Source organism: Letharia lupina, assembly GCF_014066315.1.
Source record: "Letharia lupina isolate WasteWater1 chromosome Unknown contig_23, whole genome shotgun sequence".
Taxonomy (NCBI): domain Eukaryota; kingdom Fungi; phylum Ascomycota; class Lecanoromycetes; order Lecanorales; family Parmeliaceae; genus Letharia; species Letharia lupina.
The window spans coordinates 13,234-34,516 of NW_023502992.1; the positions used below are offsets into that span (position 1 = coordinate 13,234).

At 50.7% G+C, this 21,283-nt stretch overlaps 7 protein-coding genes across 7 annotated transcripts; 4 read left to right on the forward strand and 3 right to left on the reverse strand.

Annotated features, from left to right (window-relative positions):
- Window positions 1-60: 60 nt before the first annotated feature.
- HO133_006061 (uncharacterized protein) lies at window positions 61-3,805 on the reverse strand (the record flags this gene model as incomplete). Its single annotated transcript, XM_037296964.1, has 5 exons — window positions 61-1,629; window positions 1,719-3,231; window positions 3,283-3,449; window positions 3,476-3,590; window positions 3,756-3,805. 5 exons carry the CDS (start codon window positions 3,803-3,805, stop codon window positions 61-63), a joined length of 3,414 nt encoding a protein of 1,137 aa, XP_037147538.1.
- A 4,005-nt stretch (window positions 3,806-7,810) lies between these two features.
- On the forward strand, window positions 7,811-8,286 carry HO133_006062 (uncharacterized protein; the record flags this gene model as incomplete). The annotated part of the gene is made up of 2 exons (XM_037296965.1): window positions 7,811-8,212; window positions 8,242-8,286. 2 exons carry the CDS (start codon window positions 7,811-7,813, stop codon window positions 8,284-8,286), a joined length of 447 nt encoding a protein of 148 aa, XP_037147539.1.
- A 1,326-nt stretch (window positions 8,287-9,612) lies between these two features.
- On the forward strand, window positions 9,613-11,517 carry HO133_006063 (uncharacterized protein; the record flags this gene model as incomplete). The annotated part of the gene is made up of 6 exons (XM_037296966.1): window positions 9,613-9,780; window positions 9,832-9,902; window positions 9,954-9,977; window positions 10,032-10,121; window positions 10,176-10,989; window positions 11,047-11,517. The coding sequence occupies 6 exons, from the start codon at window positions 9,613-9,615 to the stop codon at window positions 11,515-11,517; spliced, it is 1,638 nt and encodes a 545-aa protein (XP_037147540.1).
- A 939-nt stretch (window positions 11,518-12,456) lies between these two features.
- HO133_006064 (uncharacterized protein) lies at window positions 12,457-12,658 on the forward strand (the record flags this gene model as incomplete). Its single annotated transcript, XM_037296967.1, is given in 2 exon segments — window positions 12,457-12,606; window positions 12,620-12,658. The coding sequence occupies 2 exon segments, from the start codon at window positions 12,457-12,459 to the stop codon at window positions 12,656-12,658; spliced, it is 189 nt and encodes a 62-aa protein (XP_037147541.1).
- A 1,728-nt stretch (window positions 12,659-14,386) lies between these two features.
- HO133_006065 (uncharacterized protein) lies at window positions 14,387-17,101 on the reverse strand (the record flags this gene model as incomplete). Its single annotated transcript, XM_037296968.1, has 4 exons — window positions 14,387-14,637; window positions 14,850-15,046; window positions 15,106-15,298; window positions 16,333-17,101. 4 exons carry the CDS (start codon window positions 17,099-17,101, stop codon window positions 14,387-14,389), a joined length of 1,410 nt encoding a protein of 469 aa, XP_037147542.1.
- Window positions 17,102-17,685: 584 nt separating this feature from the next.
- HO133_006066 (uncharacterized protein) lies at window positions 17,686-18,933 on the reverse strand (the record flags this gene model as incomplete). The annotated part of the gene is made up of 1 exon (XM_037296969.1): window positions 17,686-18,933. One exon carries the CDS (start codon window positions 18,931-18,933, stop codon window positions 17,686-17,688), a length of 1,248 nt encoding a protein of 415 aa, XP_037147543.1.
- A 1,367-nt stretch (window positions 18,934-20,300) lies between these two features.
- On the forward strand, window positions 20,301-20,985 carry HO133_006067 (uncharacterized protein; the record flags this gene model as incomplete). The annotated part of the gene is made up of 2 exons (XM_037296970.1): window positions 20,301-20,310; window positions 20,378-20,985. 2 exons carry the CDS (start codon window positions 20,301-20,303, stop codon window positions 20,983-20,985), a joined length of 618 nt encoding a protein of 205 aa, XP_037147544.1.
- Between the last annotated feature and the right edge of the window lie 298 nt (window positions 20,986-21,283).

Below are 21,283 nucleotides of genomic sequence, written 5' to 3' on the forward strand. Positions count from 1 at the left end.
GCGAACTAAGATGATGGTCAGCCAACGAGATCCAAATCAAACTAGCTGATCGTAGACTTACTAAGGCTCGCAAAGTGGAGACATCGTGATCTGGGCGGCGCTCGCGGCAGCGACTGCGGCAGTTGAAATGGAGGAGAGAGATACTGCGGCCAGAGACGTCGCAGCACTGACACCGGCAGCAGTGGTAGTGGCGGGAACAGTCGCAGGCGAAGAAGGCAAGCTACTAGCAGACTCGGCGCTTGAACCGGAGACAGGGGACGCAGCAGGCAAAGATCCAGAGTTGCTCATTACGCCCATAGATATGGATCCAGTGGCCGTCATTGAGTCCAAGCAGGAAGGTGAAGGGGTATCATCGGCGCTTTGATCCTGGCGTTTCTGGTTTCCAGCCTGTTGCGGGTTGGCAGGGGGAGCAACGATTTGGTTTGCCCTCGCAACCCAATAATGCCTGTACGTATACAATACCCTATCTTCCACCCATAGTCTTGCCATAGCCCACTGAACGCCATTGCATCGAGTCTCAACAGGATCGTACTGGAACAGTGCTTTACCAGACGACGTCCAGTCTTGCGAGAACTGATCAGACTTAGGGGTGTAGTCGACGATGAGCGGAATGCCGTTCAATATGCCCCCAAAAATTGTTTGGACCTTGTTCGAGAGTTGGGTGATTTGATTCTGGAACATAAGAACACCCGGCTGCGGGTTAAATCGGTTCCGAGGAGTCATGATGATGGCCACTGGCTTGGTGTCCGCAGCGAACTCAGTGTTGAGATACTGAGTGAGACCAGGAAATTCGGCGGTTCCATCCCCCGGCCCAAGCCTGTCAAGGATGTGGGCTTGGAAGTTGGCCTGATTGACGATGCCGCCAACCTCGAACGAGGGGTTCTCCCAAAGATGGGACATCCAAACGCCCTGAGTTGAGATGATCATCAGCGAGGTGCAGCCATAAAGACCCTGGACGGCTACGTCGAAGCGATTCGCGGCGAGACTGAATGCGAGAGCAGATGAGGGGAAACTAGCGTCTTGTCTAAGAGGTACCCAGCTAGCGTATATATACTGGGTCCAGAGGTATGAGTCTTGGTCACCATTCCAAGGATCGTCGCTCGGCTCCGGCAACTTGCGCTTGGCCAATCCTTTGGCATAAGTTCGAGCGTGAGGCACAATAGCTGGATTCTTGGCCGGCGGCGAGAGATTACCATCGTAAGGGACTTCTTCCCGCTCTACCAGTCGCGAGCGCTTCAACTTTGAAGTTGGGGATTGATAAGAGGACGGCGGATCATTGTCGACGCACACAGCGCATCCAGTCTGTGCGCACTCGAAGCCTCCGCTCGTCTGTGAGGAGACCGTAGATTGGGTGCCCGTAGAGGCCAAAGAGGTTGGTGAGCTAGCCATGGATGTTTGCGAGGGACTATTTGAGCTAGCTTGTGCACTGGATGGTGGGTTGGTTGGTTGGTTCGTCTTTTCAGGGTCCTCAGGCTCCTCCGGATAAGAAGGTGTTCCGTCTTTGCCGATGGTTATAGTGGGAAGAGGACCTGTCCACCCAGGCGGAGGATCGATTGACCCAGGAGGGTAGATGCCCGGAGGGAGATGAAGGGAAATACCACAGAAGAAGCAGAGACCCGGAGGACAGAACTAAAAGCCTTGGTTAGCGACGCTCAATCATAGCTCATGCTGTGTATCATTACCCAACATGTGTGAGACCAGAAGAGTGGGAACGGAACGGCTCCGCCTGTCGCCTGAGTGTGTCCGTCGCTTGAGACACCAGAGCTATATTGATCGTACAATGGGCTGGTAGTACTGGAATAAGTAGTAAGTCCAATGACGTTGACAGATGATTGCGAAGCCAAGGCTGCTGTAATGGTGGCTGGCTCTGCAGAGACAGGTACAGGGCCCAGGTAGCCTGCACTACTTCCAGGGCTTGCCGGATCGGAGCTCGCTGGATTTGAGCTCACCACCGTCGTGAAGCCAGAGAGACCCGATGAAGCACCAAGTCTGCTTGCCGCACTCGACCCGCTTGATGTCGGGTTGACACTTAAGGTCCCCACGGTTGGAGCCGCTGTAGGAGGCGACAAGATTGGTGTGCCTGGACCGACACTTGGGATCTGCCATGCTGTGCCGCCTGGGAAGACGGTGATTGGTATGGCTGACGTGCTACTGGTACCGTAAGTGATGATGCTAGAAGTGACGAGGGGAGTGGTGAGGGTTGTCAAAGAGCTGATGACTGTTGGCAAGAAAGTCTGAACGACGGTCGCAGCACTGACAGATCCGCCAGCCCCCGCGACGAAAGAAGTGACAACTGACGCGCCCGGCGGCAGCACTTGACTAATAGATGCTGATGCGGAGATTGAAGCTGAATTGGAAGCTGGAGACTGCCCGCCGGGAGAGGAGCCTGACGATTGACCATTCGGCACATGGGGCTGGTTGACAAATGCGGGGTTCGGTGCTGCAGATCGTCCTAATGAGGCAGATGAAGGGTTAGAACCTCCGACTGCATTTGATGATGCCAAGATCCCTGACACTCCGCTTGATACAGAAGGTGCATTTGACCCTCCAGGTTGACCAGACGATGCAGAGCTTGCAGGTACTCGGCTCAGGGGGGAAGTAGGGTTAGAACCTCCAGCTGCGTTGGACGACGCAGAAGAGGGGTTTGATCCTCCCAATTGACCGGATGATGCTGAGTTCGCTGGTACTACGGTCGATGCAGGAGCGATGTTAGGGTTTCCGACAGAACCCGAGGCTGAAGAAGCTGCCGGAAGAACAGTCGAAGTTGAAGCGAGGGTTGAGGCTCCAGACTGAACGGAAGACCCGAACGACAGCCCACTCGAAAAAGACGATGGGCTTAATCCACCAGGTTGGAACGATGCAGCGGATTGCCCACTGGATGTCGAATTAGATCCTGGGCCTCCAGGTGGTCCACTTGGTTGACTAAAACTGGATGAAGCCCCGCCCGAAGCATAGGTAACTGTCCACCCTGAGCCCCCAGGTCCGTTTGCACCAGATGCAGTCGAGCCAGCAGACGCACTCAAGGACCCTGGTATTGACGCTGCTGATGAGCCACCTGAAGTTGGTCCAGCTACAGGCCCACCGCCACCTTGACAGTTGGTCGGGACGGATATTGGGGTGGCTGTTACGGCTGGTATGGGTGTAGTCGTAGCCACCGTGAGAGTAAGGCCGGGGAAGGCTGAGTAAGTTAATGTGCTTGTCGTAAAAGGAAGAGGACCACTTCGAAGGGACCTGTTAGTCGAGAGCGTTTTGGGTACCATCTCGGTATCTTGGATGACTCACACGATGTTGTAAGACGGAAGTGTCGAGAAAGCCTTATCGGTAACGACTGCTAGATCCGTGACCTCCAATGCGGGATAGCCGGAAGGCGGGTTCTGGACTTCGTAGGTTCCGGTCGTAGTTGTGGCTGGAAACACCTGTATCATGTAAACCTTTGCCGACCTTGCGTACTAAAAGGATTCATTGAAGCGCTTACCATGAGGCCAACGCCACTCGAGACACTGCCACAGCTGGTTGTGCAGGTCCAAATAGGATATGTAGCAGACGAGCTTGCAGAGTCTTTAAAGATCATGTACGAATTGGCGGTCAAGCTGCAACTTCTCAGCAGGATTCACTGCAACTCATGCAGTACAGGGAACTACCAAGGAAATTGTCCAGTCACGGTAAGTGGGGGATAGACATATGCAGGAACAGCTTGACCGCTGACGGTCGACACAACTGGCGATGCACTTGTGGTGACTTGGCCCGATACATACTGAGTGTAGAGAGATATGGCACCAACTAAGAATGAGAGTCGTCCCGCCATGGTCGAAACTGGGCGTAGGAAAATACAATAATGCACACCAAGGAAAACAGGGAATGCTGTTACTCAAGATCGAGTATGGAACAAGGCGGCCGACAGCTATATGTGAGCCACTGAGAAGATTCGCAAGACGACAAGAAGGCAGTGAACACTCAGGAAACTGAGACGAGTAATATGGAAAGACCCTGTAAGTAAGCCTGATGCCATGCTCTGATAGTGCCACCATATGCCGGACAATACTGTAGATATTCTCCTTGTAGCCAACATAGTGAGCATTTAGTGAAACAGACAGAGCAGCGCAGCAAGTGAGCAAATTTACTACGAGACCAACAGAGTTCAGCAGACAACAGCAGCCCATATGCGTGTAATGTCCGCATGACCCATGTATCTGGCCCAAGATCGAGTCGGATGGGGACATACGATGATGGACATTGATGCCAGGAGGCAGCCTCGCCCCCCCCAACATTATCTCCGCCGCAGTTTGTTTTAGAAAATAGTCACCGAAACAGCCCTAGTACTTGCTGAGAGCCTCCAGCTATTTCGCTAATGCGGGCTGCGAATAGCTGGACGATCATTGGTGTCCGCCCTGCAGGTACCCGCAGGGCCTCTTGTTGTAGTGGCACGGATCGGGCAAGGGCGATTGCGAACATGACGTCGTATGTAACAAAGAGTCAATGGAGAATTATGGATCAACGGATGAGAATGAGAACGAGAGCGTCAACAAGGACGCATCAACTTCTGTACAGGACAAGCTTCAGAGCAAGAACAGAAAGGCGCACAACTGTACTTCATGCGGAGGATCATTCACTCGCTTACACGTCTTGCGCAGATTTTTCCAGAGCCGCTACTTCTCGGTAGGCTGCGGCGGAGGTTGCAGTAGTAGTTACTCATCATTATTACTCGGTTCCAAAGCGACTCCCAAATGTGGCATGTGGATTGATGATGGAACGGTGAGAAGGACGTATCAAACAGTAAGATTAGTTGGGGGGGGATTGCTGAGGTAAGGAAGAGGAAGAAGCGGATTGGAGGATGATATTGATAGGTAATCAGGCTAGGTATTAATACTAGGGTACATGTAAGCAGGATCAGCGGCGGCGGCTCAGTCCTAAAGTTTTAAGTGGCTCCCAGGCTGACCAGCCCCTAAACACCCCTAAAAATATGGGGCTGAACTTGACCTTAATTTCCTTTTCCTTTCTGTTCTTCGCTATACATGATACAACATACCCCTTTTGGTCCATCATGCAAAAGCGCTAACGTTCCAGATCCCTCCTTGTGCAACACTGCCCAATGAACTTCTTACACATTGTTACTCTCAAATGAACCACATGATTGGTGCGAACTTCGAAGCCGAGAACTGCAGACGCGCCTTCGGATCCTCCAGGGAAGGACTCTATAAAGTACCGAAGACGCGCTTAATATCTCTTCGATTGCAATTGAATGTGTTCATCGCATGGCCAGAATGTCACCCCTCGAAGTATTTCAGGTCTTGGATTGAGGGGTTCCCTCCGCAGACCGACCCAACAATCGGCGGACTCCATTAAACTTCGAAAATCTTTCCACGCCCCTCTTTGTCAGCACTACAGACCTTTTTATACCTAATCAAGTCAGTTGTTGTTAAGTTGCCTTGTTCAACTGCCTTCAGGCCTCCCCACCCTCATCTTACTCTAAGTTTATGTGCTCACATCCTCTTGGCAATGTTGCGATGGTAAGGCCTCCAGGCCCAAATTTGAACTTTGTACGCCGAATATCGCTTTCCCGCGCGAGGTTCGCTGGCAGGGTCATGTTGTTGTTGGACTCACAGGGGTTGATCTCGCAGACGTAATGTCCCTTTTATGCTAGGACAACCCAGACACGCTGCCAGAAGGGGAATCTGCATACGTCTGAGAACTCTCAACACTCCTCGCTCTGGTGTTGGCTTTCGAATACCGTAGAAGGCTTCTTCCATCGACCATGTACTCTCTGTCGTCAGCAAGGCGCCGATCCGCAATAGCACCGTTGCTACTCTTTCCACGCCTGGTCTGGAACTCAAATTTATCTCCTAGGATAGTGCTATCGCAATAAAAGGAAAAATCAGATCTGCGTAGCTTGAACCTTCGTGGTGGAGGCGCCTACAGAAGTCTTGGAGCTAGATGAAATTACCTTCAGAGCGGACCTCTCAGGCCTTCTGCTACATAACCATTGTCGCAAATTCACATTCGACGTCTTAAGATAATTCAAAGTTCACGGCCATGAATTTACCATCCATGTTATTATACTAATATGGATGCGGCCCGGTACTTTACCTAACAAATTGAAGCGAAGAAACAGTTCCAGACGTACTAGATAGGCCGGTCCATGTCCGATTATCGGAGCCACAACAAGCGTAAAGTCTGAAACCTGCCAATTTGCACAGCCCTCTCTCTCCCAAAACAGAACCCTTGGTACTACTCTTTAGTGTGTACAAAATCACACTGCTGCGGTGATGAAGATGAGAGAATCAAAGTCTCTAAATAGGAACCCTGACGTCCACTATCTTGCTGCCACAACGATGAAGACATTGCTGGACGCAGCAGGGCTGATGGGAGGAATTTTGTGATTACACTAGATACTTGGATGACTGAAAGCGATGACAGCGATGCTTGATCGATAAGTCTTCTAGCTCAAATTCGCGTAATGGGAACTGCACCATTTTGAATCTAACGAATCGTGCAATCTTCTCTCCAATCCTTTTCTCTGATGCCTTATTCAGTAGCATAATGCTACAGCTCGCCATAATGAAGGAAAGCTGAACAATCCTCGCCATCAGAGCCTTTTGTTCTCCACCCCACCACTTGGGGACCATACCTGAAAAAACCGGAAAAGCATAGGCAGATCACGCTGATTGGCGAATGACCTATTGGTTCTCTCTATACTGTTCCTTGTCGAGCATCCGGGGCATCGACACTGCATCGTCTGTCTACAGAGATATGATCATATGAGGTTGAGACTGGACGACAATACCATCAATGATCGTCGCAAGTGTGAAGCCTACATCATTCAGGATCTCATTGACTCTATCTCGGGTAAGATTCAGTGTCCAAAGAGACGACTGATTTGGCATCTGGCCTAGGCATCTTTATCTGCGCTGTTTGTCTTTTGTCTTCTATAGTCTCAGTCACGAAGAATAATAGTGACGCCGCACTCTTACCCCATAGCATCCAAGGCATCGAATTAAGCAGACCCGCCAACAAGCCGCCATTATGGTCTTCACTTCCGTTGCCATACTCTTCCTCCTACTCTATCCCGTCTGTTATGTCACAGCGTTCGGAATACTTTGCATTCTGTCAAGAAAGAAAGGCTCATTGGCTAAGAGCTTCCCCGAATGACGATCAATTGCAGAAGATACAAAACAAGAGAATTATCGCGCGCAAAGCCGAGCCTTTCGCTAAGCTTGAGTGCCTTGACCATCTTGTTCACCAGTGACCAGTCCCTTTGGCAAGCGCCAATTGAGCTCGGCAGCTGAGGCGCAACCCCGCTAGCGACCGAGGATCCGCATTGACGCACAACATGGAGTGTTAGGAATGGTTTGATACGTACTTTCACCAAGGGACGGGAGTGGCTGAATCGGTGACTTTTGTCTCGAACTCTCACGCCCAGCAAATTCAGTCACGACAAATCTCACGAACGACCTCGACACGTTTCGCAACACAACGACAGATAGAGCGTTCGCATCACCACAGCACGATTCAGCCAGCCTCGCATAACCGTGCGAGACTTTTCTCTTATCCAGCACCCTCGCATAGACCCGCCGGACTGTCCTTGCTCTCGTAGGTATTGACGTCGCAGCGCTCTCCAGAGCCCAACGGCTACCGTATCCAGATGGGTCCTGAAAAATTGCCCTACTCGCGCGCCAACGGCCATTTCGGATGTACGAGCTATGACAAAAACAGTCAGTGTGGGCGATGGTGCTACAGCGAGGATCTGAACTCGAGCTTCACGCCTGTCTAAGCCGGCAATCTAAGCAGTAACCCGAGGAACCTGATATCGACTATGTTCCAGCAAGGTTGGACCACTGGTGCTCTTCTGTTCGAGAAAGCCGCCGTCTGCAACGGTCCCGCGAGTCTGGCGGAGAAATTGTCTGCGATTCCGAAATGGGAACGTCCCGCTTCGCCGTTAACGGACTATACTGACAGCTGGTTCGGGAGACTGCTCAGTATTCGACCGCTCAATGGCACGGCGTCTGATGATATCGTGGTGTCAGACGATGCCAATGCGTATATAGAGTCTCGTCCTGGGGGTCTCAGCCATCCGAGGAATACGCTGTTCAATAATAGTGTCGGCGAACTATTGGCGGCGAAACCGACTTCTCGTGCATATCGCGGCTGCATTTGCAAGCAGAAGAAGATCTTGGAGGGGAGTGGCAAGTCATCATGGCTGGGAGGACGTCAACAAGTCTGTCAGGAATCATAGACTGAGCATAGTTAGATGGCCAAATGGCGTTAAGCTTTGGGGTTAGGGTACTCTGAACGGGTGGACTTCATTCAGTACAGTCATACCATCAAAGTCTCGAGCTTTCGATCATCTGTCTTGAGATTTGCTGCAGCACCTGTGTTGAAGCTACCCCACATGGTGGCAAATAGGGGTATAAGTAGCCCACTCAGCACTCTCATAGCTACCTAATCAATCAATCCTTCATACCATTTCCAACAATCTGTGATCGTATCATCACGAAGCTGTTGACATCCCACTCAAACGGTAGCGTCCAAAGAGTAGAACACCCTGAAGATTCGACTTTCAACAATTGTCCTTGCACCCTCAACTTCACTCATCTACTATCTCGTCAAATCACGACTTACCTTCGGATCAATATCCTCGAGCATTTTGCTTTGGGTTTCGGAGCGGAAAAAGTACAGTGTTCAAGTCCTTATTAATCACAATTTACAAAGGTTCTCAGGTCTCTTGCTATATGGCGCAGCTACTGCACTGAAGACCTAGAATCATGTGTGGGAGAGCGGTGCAGCGAAGACCAGAAGCTGGCTAGGGAGTGAAAACATGGAGGAGGAGATGCTGCAGATGTGGGCGACCGGTACATCCCTTGGAGTTGCCTGCGGCAGAATACTTTGCATGATGAACTTTCTCGTATTCGCATCTTGACTAGGTCGCTTAATCGCCAAGGCCTATTCTACCCCGCTTACCAGTGTGGCAGTGTCTGATATGTTGTACCGTTTTCCTGAGCACCTATCAACGCCTACCTTGCGTACCAATGGCTTATACCAATCTTCCTCAACAGACCTCTACAGGACCGCGCTGTCGCTGTCATTCTACCTGATAGATGTTCTAAGCCGATTGGGTTCCAGCCGGTTATTTCGGCCCTGGTTCCCTATGTTTCCAGCCCATGGAACATCCTTCTTGGCGGGAAAAACACTGTATCTACACGTCCACAACTTGAGTAGCCGACCATGTGGACCAAGCTGGAGCCCAGATAAGCCTAGCGTATCAGTGGGGCAACCCCAGCCCTGCTAGGCAGGTCTGAAGGTCTGCATGCACGCTGGAGGGACCAATCGCATCTTTGTGCAGCTGCAAGAAACCGAGGCCGCGGTATCTTCCAATGATTGTTGCAGAACAGCTCCAAAACCCTGCATGAACGCATTTCCGGGCAGCCGCAAGATACCGCGCTTGTGGTCTATGCAGCTCGCAGAACTATCCCGCTATCCTGCATTCCCCGCCATTGCTTATGAATACTTTTGCTTCCCTTTCTATCTTCTTCTTCTTTTCCTTTGTCCATGGTCTTCGAGAACACTCCTGACATTTTCTTTCTCCTTGCCTTGTCCCACTTCCATTGAGTACCGAGCATGATGGAAAAGGCTCAAGAGTTCCGCGCTCTCCCGAATCCGACAGATGCCGATCTCCTGCATTCAGAGGTCGACATTAAAGGTGCAAACTCAGCGGTTGGGCCTCAGAATACATACGACGGCGATGAGGACCAGTTGGCTAGACTGGGCAAAAAGCAAGTCCTGAAGGTGCGCGATAAAAGTATGATTTTTATGCAGTTGCCGTGCTAATGTTTTAAGAGGAGTTTCGGGTTCTGGTCCACATTGGGCTTTAGCTGTGCTCTCCTGATAACCTGGGAAGGCCAGCTTTCGTGCGCATAACAACTCCCCGATTCGGGCCATTCGCTGAACCATGTCTGCAGAGTCTTCACCACGGGTCTAAGCAAGTGTGTTTCTTGCTTTCATGAAAGCGAACTCGCCGTCTAACAAACGCGATTTAGCGGAGGCCCAGCTGGATTGATATACGGCTTCATAATCGTATGGATTGGCACACTGTGTGTCTTTACTACACTAAGTGAATTGGCATCAATGTATCTGTCCTAATAGGATAAAAGAGTCAAGGCATCGCTGATAACCATTGAAAGGGCACCAACCGCGGGCGGCCAATATCACTGGGTTGCAATGCTGGCACCCAAGTCTTCACAGAAGATTCTCAGCTACATCACGGGATGGCTCACAGTACTTGGCTGGCAAGCACAGATCGCGTCGGCCTCATACCTCACTGGAACAACGATTCAAGGAGTCGTCATCTTGACCTGCCCAACCTATGACCCTCAACGCTGGCATGGTACCCTTTTGGCTTGGGCGGTGGTGATCTGCGGTCTCGGTATCAACACGTTGGTCAGCAGTATTCTGGCAAAGATAGAGACACTGATCCTGATACTCCACATCGTGGCATTTGTCGCGATACTGATTCCGTTAGTCTATCTCGGCCCCCATAGCTCCCCGCAAGAGGTCTTCACGGTTTTTACAAACGCGGGGGGGTGGCCTACACAGGGTCTATCCTTCTTTGTGGGCCTCGTGGGCCCTGTTTTTGCTTTCCTTGGTACAGATGGAGCCATACACATATCCGAGGAGGTCAGAAATGCTGCTATCATCGTGCCGCGTTCAATGATCTTGAGTGTGCTCATCAATGGCACGCTCGGCTTCGGCATGCTCGTCGCAATGGTGTTCTGCCTCGGGAACATTGATACGATCAGCTCGACGCCACCCACCCAGTATCCGTTCATGGCAGTGTTTGCGCAAGCCGTAGGCTCAAACTCTGGAGGCGCAGGAATGGTCGCTGTGATCATTTTCATGTATGTCTGTGCGACGACGACTTCGCTCGCGTCTTCGTCACGCATGACCTGGTCCTTTGCTAGAGATCGTGGACTACCATTCTCAGAGCATCTCAGCAGGGTTGGTATCCACTGAGTAGCGTATCCATGATCCGATATGTCTTTGACCAGCTGACAGATCAATCGACGCACCTCGTTACCTCTCTATCCGATCTTCCTCACCGCCGTATTCACCTGCCTTCTCGCGCTGATCAACATCGGCTCCTCGGTCGCTTTCAACGACGTCATTTCGCTGACGGTCGGTGGACTTTACTCATCCTACCTCATTTGTTGCACGCTTCTTCTGTGGCGCCGCTGCACTGGCGGTATTGGTGGGTCCTCCCAAGATACAGCGCAAAAGACGGGTCTGCACTGGGGTCCTTTCAGAATCCCAGGGGTTTTAGGAATAGCCGTTAACATTGTAGCCTGTGCATTTGTGATCATCATTATATTTTTCAGTTTCTGGCCACCAGCAACGCCGACTACCGCGGAGTCCATGAACTATAGTGTCCTGGTCTTCGGTGGCATAATCCTGTTTAGCATAGCCTACTACCTGACAATCGCACATAGGACCTACCTTGGGCCGCTGACCGAGGTTGAGGTACGTTGAAAAGAAGTATTGTGGAAAGGTCGGTAAGGAGTACGTAGCGCTCTCTGGTTTAGTTACACGTCGGATTGAAAAGGAGAAGAATAGGAGACAAGATCTGTAGCTCCTTCATTCCGGCGAGCGTCATGGTTCTTCAGGTACAACATAGCCATTGCAACTGCACAAAGACTTTAAGAGTCATGAACCTCGGTGTGATGGCTGGACTTCTACCCACAGAGGAGAGCTATTTCGGAGGGTCGGCTACGACAGGGCTGAAACAATGACATCCAGCAATCAACTCCAGTAGTTACAAGACTATTGAATGTCTTCCCTCTTTACTCTTTCTTTTTTTCGGGGTTTAAGAATGAGTGGAGAGCAGCTGCGCAGTGCGGCATTGGAAGGAACTCTGCATGTAAGCTCACGGAAATTAGAAACCCGAAAAGCGCAAAGTTTCTATACATCATGCAAAACTAGCCTGAATGTGAGGGTGCAGAATTGCAGTTGACTGGCAGAGTTTCTTTGGCTGTGTTCAGACTATTTTAGGCTGTACGAGAGCAGTGACAGTAAGATCCCTTATGAAAATCGATTGAATCATCTTACAAGATGCCGCAAACGCACACACGAGGCTTCGCGTCGCTCCGAACCCAATCATTTTCCTATCCATGCAAGTGTCAGCCTGAGGCTACACATCCATATCGCGATCGAAAATAAACGATGAAGACAGGTAGCACATCAATTATGCTGAACCCCTTATCCTCGAAGCATTCCCCTAATCTTGAAACTCCCTTGGAATTGTATTCAATACCTGGATAGCCATCACCACTGGATGCTGCACCGAAGACGAGGCCTGTAAAGATTAGCACTAGGCGAGTCTCTCACGCTCCATCCCTTGAACTCACAGTACCCCGCCCCCCGTCCCCACTTTTCTTTGATAATCAAAGCCTCAGACCCAAGATTTCAACGATGGACAAGGTGACAGAGACTGGATTAGAGGTTGAGCTGCCTACGGGCGTACAAATCACTCCTCAACCAGATGAGAACAAGTACTATATGAGAGGTGGAGAATCAGATCATCCTGGCTTCGTTCAGTCGGACCAGTCCAATCAATCTCATGTAAAGAGCCCAGGCGGACCCAGAGCCGTTTGGATGGCACCAAGGCCAGTAACGCCCCTATCACCGTCATACGTGCCAGTGACGTGAGCTCAATTGCCAGCAGCCCTCCACAGCAACCCATTTTTTCTACTTCTACCCCCTCTTCAACCCCTCTCCAATCTCCGTACCTCCCACATCCTACCCTCAGGGGTAGACTGCGTCGCCAACCATCTCTTCCCGTCCGCCGACAACGGCTGCGCCACAAGGTTCACCTGTAATGGCGCCGTCGATTCTGCGGTGAGCACGACGGGCGCTCCAACCAAAGCGGTCTTTGAGAATAGATACCACAATGACAATGTCAAGGTTTGCGGCAGTAGCTATTTGAATAATGAATCCCATGTTACGGTCGATGGGTGTGATAATTGCGAGCCGTGCCGTGCCGTGTACGAGTTTGAACGCGGAAAATATAGCGAACAATGATCCGTGTCATACGTAGACGAGTCGTGGGGTAGCCGTTGAGTGATGTGGGAAGTTGAGCGAAACTTTTTGGGGGATCTTCAGAGTCATTGCACGGATCACCCTCGAACAGTCCGACAACGGCACCACGGTTACGCCAATACCAGCCCCGCTCCCGTCTCCAATCCGTCTTGCCGCCAACGGCTCCACCTACAACAGTACATTGCGACCAACAGGCTTACCCCAGCAATAGATCAGCTAGACAATGAGTAAATCCACAACGCAACCCTGTCCTTCGAGATGCTCTGCGACACCCAGTTCTCCTTGGTAGCAGACAGTTCGATCACAGACTTCTAGTGTTGCACCATTGTCTCTCCAATCGGTACTGCTTATACAAATGCGCGCAAGCGCAGGGACAGCAGGATAGAGAATGCCTATAATCCACACACTCGCACGATAATAATAGATCCCTGTGCATTCAACGCCGCAACTCTTCTTAGAACAAGTTAGTAAAACTGAGCAGACATTAGTACAAAATTTCTCTAGGTCGGTGATGACGAGCTGGAGGACACATCTCAGATCCTGGAAAAGAGAGAGGCGATGGCGTTGTCATGGAGTTTGCATTTCTGGACGTAAGAAGGGTCAACTTGGACGGTGTCAGGAGCTGCGCAGATATTCAGTAGTGAGACGTTGAAGTAGTGGGAAAATATGTACGTGCAACTTGGACAGCTTGAGCTGTCGCCAACAAGGTAAAACTCGCTCAGCATAGCCAAATTCTGGTAAGTTTCGTGTTGAAGAGAAAAACATATAGTGGATAGTAAGACCGTGAATCGAGAAATCCAATCTTAGCTGGTGTGGTCACACCCAAAGTTGAGCGGCCTGTAGTCCGAGACGGAAGCGCTGATGATTGTCATATGTGCGCAAAACCTATTATCTAAGCTTCAGCAACGGTCCCACTATCGAGATGAAGGACCGCCTGCCGCCTCGTTCCGATCCGCGTCGGGTATGGGCCAACAATAGCTAGGGGCCAACTTTTCTCGGGGTGTTCGTACCACCCAGAAAGATGGAGCTGCCGTTCATGGTAAAAGGTACGAAGCTGATGTAAGAAAGGCCATCCATGGCGAAAAGACTGCGCCGATAATTCACCCTCGGGAGATATGGCGAGCGTTTCTCGGCATTGTAACAGTTCCCGTGAACAATAAGAGCTTACCATTTGATGGATGCATTTCTGAAAAGTTGCTTACATGAAAGCTATACCAGGTAAGAGCTGACCGGCACGAGAGCTGTCAGGTACCGAAATTCCAAACCCAGCTTCCCCAGTCTCCCAACTCGTACTCACCAGACCCTAGTTGCCGCCCGGCTCCCTCAAAAGCAGCTTCTCGGTCGCCACTCCATGCCCGCCATACTTGCTGATGTCGATCACAATCTTATCGACCTGCTTCCAGCCATGGCGTAGATAAAGGTCATATCCCGCGGGCGAAGCTTCAATGTATGTCCGTGCGTTGTTTCTGTCTGCATCCGCAAGGCCTTCGCCGATGAGCATAGCACCAAGACCTTTGCGCTGATGGGCGGGTGAGACACCGAGGGTGTGGAGAACTGGTGACCAATAATCAGTATCGGGCCGGTCCCAAGCCCAGCATAAGTAGTGATGAAGGCATTGGAATCGAATGACGGAAGATCGTGCCAGCAAGCAAGGACACCTTGCTTTTCCACAGCTTTTCCAAAACAATGGTACAGAACACTCTCACAAGATGGCAAGAGTAGTCGAATCAAGTCATGGCATCCGGTCATAGCAAACTCGGACTTACGGTAGTCCTTGCTCTCATCCATCCACTTGGCTTTCTTCTCTCTCAGCGCCGCAAAGAAGACATGGTAAAGTTCTCTATTGGTTCCCTTCGGGAGTGGATGCTCCAGCTCTTGGAGTTCGTCAAGCTGTACTTTTCTCGACTTTTGCTCCGCCGTCAAAGTATAGGGGTACTGCCATTTTGCGAAAGCTAGCGTCTTTCTAGGCACCAGTGAGTGCACGGTCTAACTGTTGAGTTTTGACCCAGGCTATCATCGTACCCATCCCCATCAACGATTTTCCTCAATTTTAGCCCGTTGAGCTCGCTCATCTCGAATTCATGTCCATAGCAGTGCATGTCATAGGTCAATTTGACTTCTGGTGGAACATTGATCATGAACTGACCAACGAAAGGGTCTGCGGCGAATGCCGCGTGAAAGATAGCGATAATATCAGGCAAATCGGCGGGCGTTGCTGGTAAAATTCTGTACACCATGACTTTTTCGAGGGACATAAACATGGAAAAAAAAGGTTGGAGTGCTGGATTTATGGAAGAGAAATTAAATTGCCGAAACTCGAAGCTAACTGCAAATGGAAGGTTCAAGCGACCCCTGCTGCAGATCGTGGAGAGTGGGTGCATTATCCGAGAGATATAAGCACGCATTTTTTATACGTAATTATCTCCTATACAACCAAACCAGCCACCTGTCATACGTTAAGCAGAGCCTGAGGCAGTACACTGTCGTCTATGAGAATCCAGAGAAATCTCACCAATCGCTAGCAGTACCTATAGAGACGTATCTCTCCCACATACTACCCAGTAGACAATTTCCAAACAAACCTTCTACAAATTCTCTTATTCTTCTATATCGCCAGCATTATAGCTACTTCAGACAAATGAAATGGGTGTAATGGAGACGATAAGGGTTGGCAAGCAAGACGCAAAGTCTCTTCTTACACATTGGAACAGCCGGAAGATCTTACGCAGACGGAGCCCATTAGAACCCCTTCATATACGGGGCCCCTTCTGAGAAAGGGGCCACTTCTCCTATCTCAGACGATGCGGAGAAGCAACTAGCGTCTTGGCAGAGAGGCCTCAAAAAGAGGGTCTTCCCTTCTCACTATAGAAATGGGCACAGAGACCATGCACATGCTCTCTCTTGCGGTCTTTTCATTCTCATAGTAGCCTCTGTGCCCGGTTGTGCTTCGAACTTCAAGGCTCCCGTTGGTCCGGAACAGTTCAATGGACTAGTCCGATGGACCAGTCTGAGAGTTCTGATGAACGGTCCTAGCATAGTCTAAGTGTGTGGTCTGAGATTTCTGGATTCATTTAGTTTTAGGATTTTCTGATTAGTCTTAGTCAGTCTCGAGGGAGATTGGAACTTGAAAAGCGGGCATAAAGCTTTTTCGAGAACGGGTTTGACTGTTCTGGTATTCGTTCTATGGACCATTCGAAATCATCGTCCAACATAATCTGAACGAGTCGAGACGATAGACGAACTACGGACCATATGGAATGCTGTAGTTTGGGCGAGCGGGCCTCGTCGACGACGAGCTTTCTCCTTCCCCGATCGCCGAATAATCCGCAGAGCTGTCTCCCGGCTTCGGCGCCCTAAAGCCGACGGCAACTTTGAACGACTTCACAACCGCTGCTCTGACGAGCGCGGTCTTATGGCGGATACCCTTTTCCTTCGGCTTGCCCTTCTCCTTCTCTTTTCCCTTTCTCTCCTCCTCCTCCTCTTTCCCATTGTACTTTCCCAGGTCCATGTCCTTGTCCTTTCCCATGTCCATGTCCATGTCCACGTCCTTGTGCTTGTGCTCGTCCTTCCCCATCCCCATCCACCCCACCAACTCCAACACATCAGGCCTATCACAGAGCGCGCACACCACAAATCCACCCTCAGCCCGATGAGCCAGCCTTGGCGCAAACCCCTCTGAACATTCCAGGCCCTTCGGCGCCCTCGCACCACTGACATCCACGCTCACGAAGTCGACATCGTCATAGGTGAAATCGAGGCCTCCGTACGCCTGTGTCAGAAGCTTGGGTCTGGAAGCCACGCCTAAGGGATTTGCTTCCGGGACCGGGTCAGCGAAGGGGTCTTCCGGGTCGGCGAAGGGGTCGGGCTCTGTGGGAGGGTCTTCCGGATCGGCAAAGGGGTTAGGTGGTTCGGATTTGCCTTCTGCATGAGCCAGAGAGTAGGCGGCGCAAGGGGTGAAATTGGCTGGGATGTAGATGCAGGTGCAGTCGTCGTGCTCGAAGTAGAAGGTCTGGCACATGGTGGCGGCGGAGCTTGAGGTATGTAAGGATTCAGCTGAAATGTAGGATTCGTGGTTGAGTGGTATGTCAGGATGAAGTTGTGTGAATGGACACGGTGTCGTAGACACAGGAGTATTTGGTTCCTTCAGTGAGACCACTAAGCGTGTCACGCAGGAGAGACTTCACAAATGACGGAAGGCTTTGAACGAATTTGTACGATAACGCTCAAAGTTTTCTGCCGAGACCTGGTCCCCATTTGTGAAAAGAATTGTATCGTCTTAACTTTGCACCCTACTTATTGGCACCGAATCAGATAAGCGAGTTTCAAAAGAACGATGGACAATGGACGTTGACAAAGGTTCGGGTCTCCTGTCTGCTAAGTTTCGCAAAGGGAAACGGGCAGTGGTACTGTGCATGAATTCTAGTGGCTCTTCCCGCATCTGCGGTTTATACTCTCGGTCGTGTTCAAAAAGCAAACGACATCATTTCTTCCGCAGGAGCTGACAATCACACAATCCAGGTCTTTTCGAAAAACGCCAGCGCCGCATACAGTGCAAGGTTCTGCCAGTGTACATTCATCCATCTCCCAAGGAAGTAAATCCCATCAAAAGTCCACCACCACAGCCTCACAAACAGGATGAATACTCATATCCTGGTTCGTCGCACTCCTCGTACTAACAAACAACAAATTCGTCTCTCCCGCCGGCTGCGGCGCCTTTACCTGCAGTGCTACTTGCATATCAGTCACAGAACTCCCTTCCGCACCTTGTGCAAGCGCCGCCTGCAGCACGTCTCGTTGTGTTGCTTGGTCAGAGCATGTATTCACATTCTCGGAGTGTTGGAGGGTTACCGCATAGATGTATCCTTCGGTTTTTCCGGACTCATCGACGACTTCGACGACGGTGGGGGACTGTAGATAGGACCAGTCGTCTGTATTGGCTGTGTTTAATCTTTGGATGGCCGAGAGGAGTGGGGCGCCAGCGGATGCGATGTTGAAAGTTGGAGAGTCTCCGGAGTCAACCATGCAGGTGCGAATGAAGTTACAATTTGCATCGGAAAGTGCACGTGATTGGAGCGGGCTAAGGGCTGGTAGAGAGATGGGGGCCTCGAGTTCAGCAGAGGAGCGCTTATGGATGTTGTCGTTCCACGTAGCGGGATTGACGCCGCGAAAGACCCGACTTGCGATTTGTTGAAACTTCCACTCTTGACCTGCGGCGCTATGGACGGCTCCATGTGTCATCCGCTTGGCATTTGTCATGTGTGAAGCCTGCCTAGACTGTCCACGCTTTGCCACCGCACCTTTCTTGGTGGTTTCTCTTCTCATCTTCGCTGGTTTTGCACTCGTGGTAGCTGGTGGTGGAGGCGCACTCGATGCTGGTGTTGAAACGGCGCCTGGCTCGGTGAGAACTTCGCCCTTAGTGGCAGTCTCGGTTGCATTAGGAGGCATCTCGACTACCCCTGCAGGGTCCAGGTACGTGAAGCCGACATCTGTGATATCGATGACTTGGAAGGACTCATAATTCCCCACTCCCAAACACACGGGTACGTTGCCCAGAGCGATTAGGGTCTGACAGTTAGCCTCCCCATACCAAGCTACCGCAGAATTTTTGTCGCTAGGGCTGGATTTCACGTTGGGAGTGATGAGGACGTTGTCAGAGCCGCCTTCGACAGGTATCAATATGTTGGAGTCAGATACGTTGAAGAATTGGGTCTGGCATCCGGACCCAACAGTACCAACGAACTCGCCGATGGTAGCGCCGGTGCATTGGCCGGCGGAGTTAAAGTCGAGTGTAAAAGCATTGGTGATGGACAGAAGTGCGGCTATTGCACTAGCAGTACGAGGTTCCCACATCGCAGTAAGCTAGTCTGGTGGATGGGAGGAAAAGATGCGACGACAGCGAAATGGTAGATATCTGTGTACTCGTACCCGGCTTTTGGATTGAAAAGATTCCTGCGTCTCAAGAATTCTAGAAAGATGGTGCGCTCTGAACTGAGAAACCATTGCGCGCGGGTCTCGCGCAATGATAAGGAGGGTAAATGAGTAAGGGACACCCAACAAAACTGGCACACATGTCTGTTTCAATCAGATGGTACTCGAAGTTCAATTGTGCTTGACTTCTGTTGTCCCCGTGCCTCTCCTGGTAAGAGTGGGTTGTTGTTGTGGTACGCAAGGCAAAATCAAACGACAGGTGAAACAAGGAGGCGGCGGAGAAAATAGATGAGAAACTGCAGTCTGGGCAAGCATGGCCCAAATTAGCATCTTTAACTCTAAGAAACAGATGATCGCAGATGCTGACCGGATACCTTTCGGACGTCAATCGATGGTCGCGAGATAACAATAACCATGCTTCATACCGTGTTTATCAACGAAACATCAAGTATTCCAGGACGCCGTTGCCTTGATGAGGGCAGCAGTTCAATGAGTATAAACTACTTTTATGAGTGCCTAAGAATATATAAGAGTTCCCCTTTCATTTTGATGTGAGACTGATTCACACCAGGTGTAGTCCAGGTTGGTCCTTTCATCTAGAGCCATTCTACAAGCTCGGGCATTGGGTCGACCTATTCGCACGGTTGATCGAATAGCCAATCGCATTCGAGACAATCCAACAGGCTTGTAAGCAGTGCTGTACAAGTGTGAAGGGGAAGATGTCAGAGGTTTTGTTGGAGTTGAGGGGAAATGATTTCACTAGGCTGGGTTTAGTCTAGCTCCAATCATGCCAAGTCATCATTCAATGGTCCCTCGGTCCAAGTTCCTTCCTTTCGTCTTCGCTCATCTTTGACTTGGAAAACTCTGTGCGGCAGATTCAAAAGCTCTTTGATGATAGTGTATTTGCACGCCAGCGAAGGAGCGAAGAAGTCACGGTGGAGAAAACACTGCCCATGAACAAGTTGGCTTCTGCCTTCTCTGAGCCAACTGGCCCTATCCTTTGACTTAAATACTGTCGCTGTTGAAGGCAACTGCCATGGATCCGATTCCAGGATCTAATATCTCTCCAAGAGTACATCATGTCTTCTCTTGTCTGTTCTTCAGCAGTGTAACCCAGCGCCGCCAACAGCATCTCACAGCCTATCGCTGAAGGTAATGACGTACAATCAAAGCACAAGGTGCTGATCAAGAACATATGCCGCATGAACAAAACCACGTCCGTGCAACATGGCGAGTTCACATTGGCGGTCGGTGCAACGCGGTAATAAACATGCCGTGTTACAAGCGAAATGTCAAAACGTCAGTAATGTAGCCGCACCGCTACATAATGCCAAGCGCCCAGTCAACACATGCTCAACTTTGGTAGTCCTCTCGGTACATCGCTGCTTCCTTTTCATTATGCTTTTGATCGTTGGGGCTCGACTGGCCACCATGATCCCCTTCCTTTTACTTCTCGTGATCCTACCACTAGTCATGTGCGATCCATTACAGCTAGACCTGTTATCGACTTCCAACACATCATGGACCGCGTCCCATAATGCTTCGACCCTCAACGCAACTCGTCTCACAACGGACAACGACTGCTTCGACGACATCCTAGGCAAGATCTTCCCACTCACCAAATCCGACTGCGAACACGCCCTCGACACACTCGTCAAGGGGAAATCGTTAGTAGAGCCTCACTATTTCGGCTACCAGTCCCGTGGCGTAACGGATCGACTGCCGTTGAAAGCTGAATACGGAACCTGCTCCATCACCTTTATGATGTTTGATCTCGACAAGCGGATCGCGTTGACATATGCCGAGATCTATGCGGAGCTGTTGGGTCCTGATGGTGTGCTGAAGGAGTGCCTGGGTCCAAGTGTGCCAGCAGAGGATGCTTTGGGAGGGCAAACGGTGCTCGGGCCGCGGAATTTGCTAATTGTTGATGTGGAGGGGAGACCTTACAACGCGGAGGATCAGAAGAGCCGGTGATAATGGATTTGCGGGTTTGTGCACCTTGGCGAACGCCTCTTGTTTTTGGGCAAATGAATTGCGATGATAGAGTGCAGAATGGAGTTGAGAATGACGCAATAGAGTTCAACAAATTTGAGAAGGCGCTTCACCTCTGCTGGTAGTCTGGGGAAAGATTGCAGGCCAAGAGTTTCGCTAGTATATAGACTCGGCTAGATTTGTGTTTTGTGAGAATTTTCGCAAGCACCAAGACCTCCATTAATTTGGCGTTTTCTGGCGTTGCATTTGCCACAAAGCATCTTGTTGAATCAGTCAACCA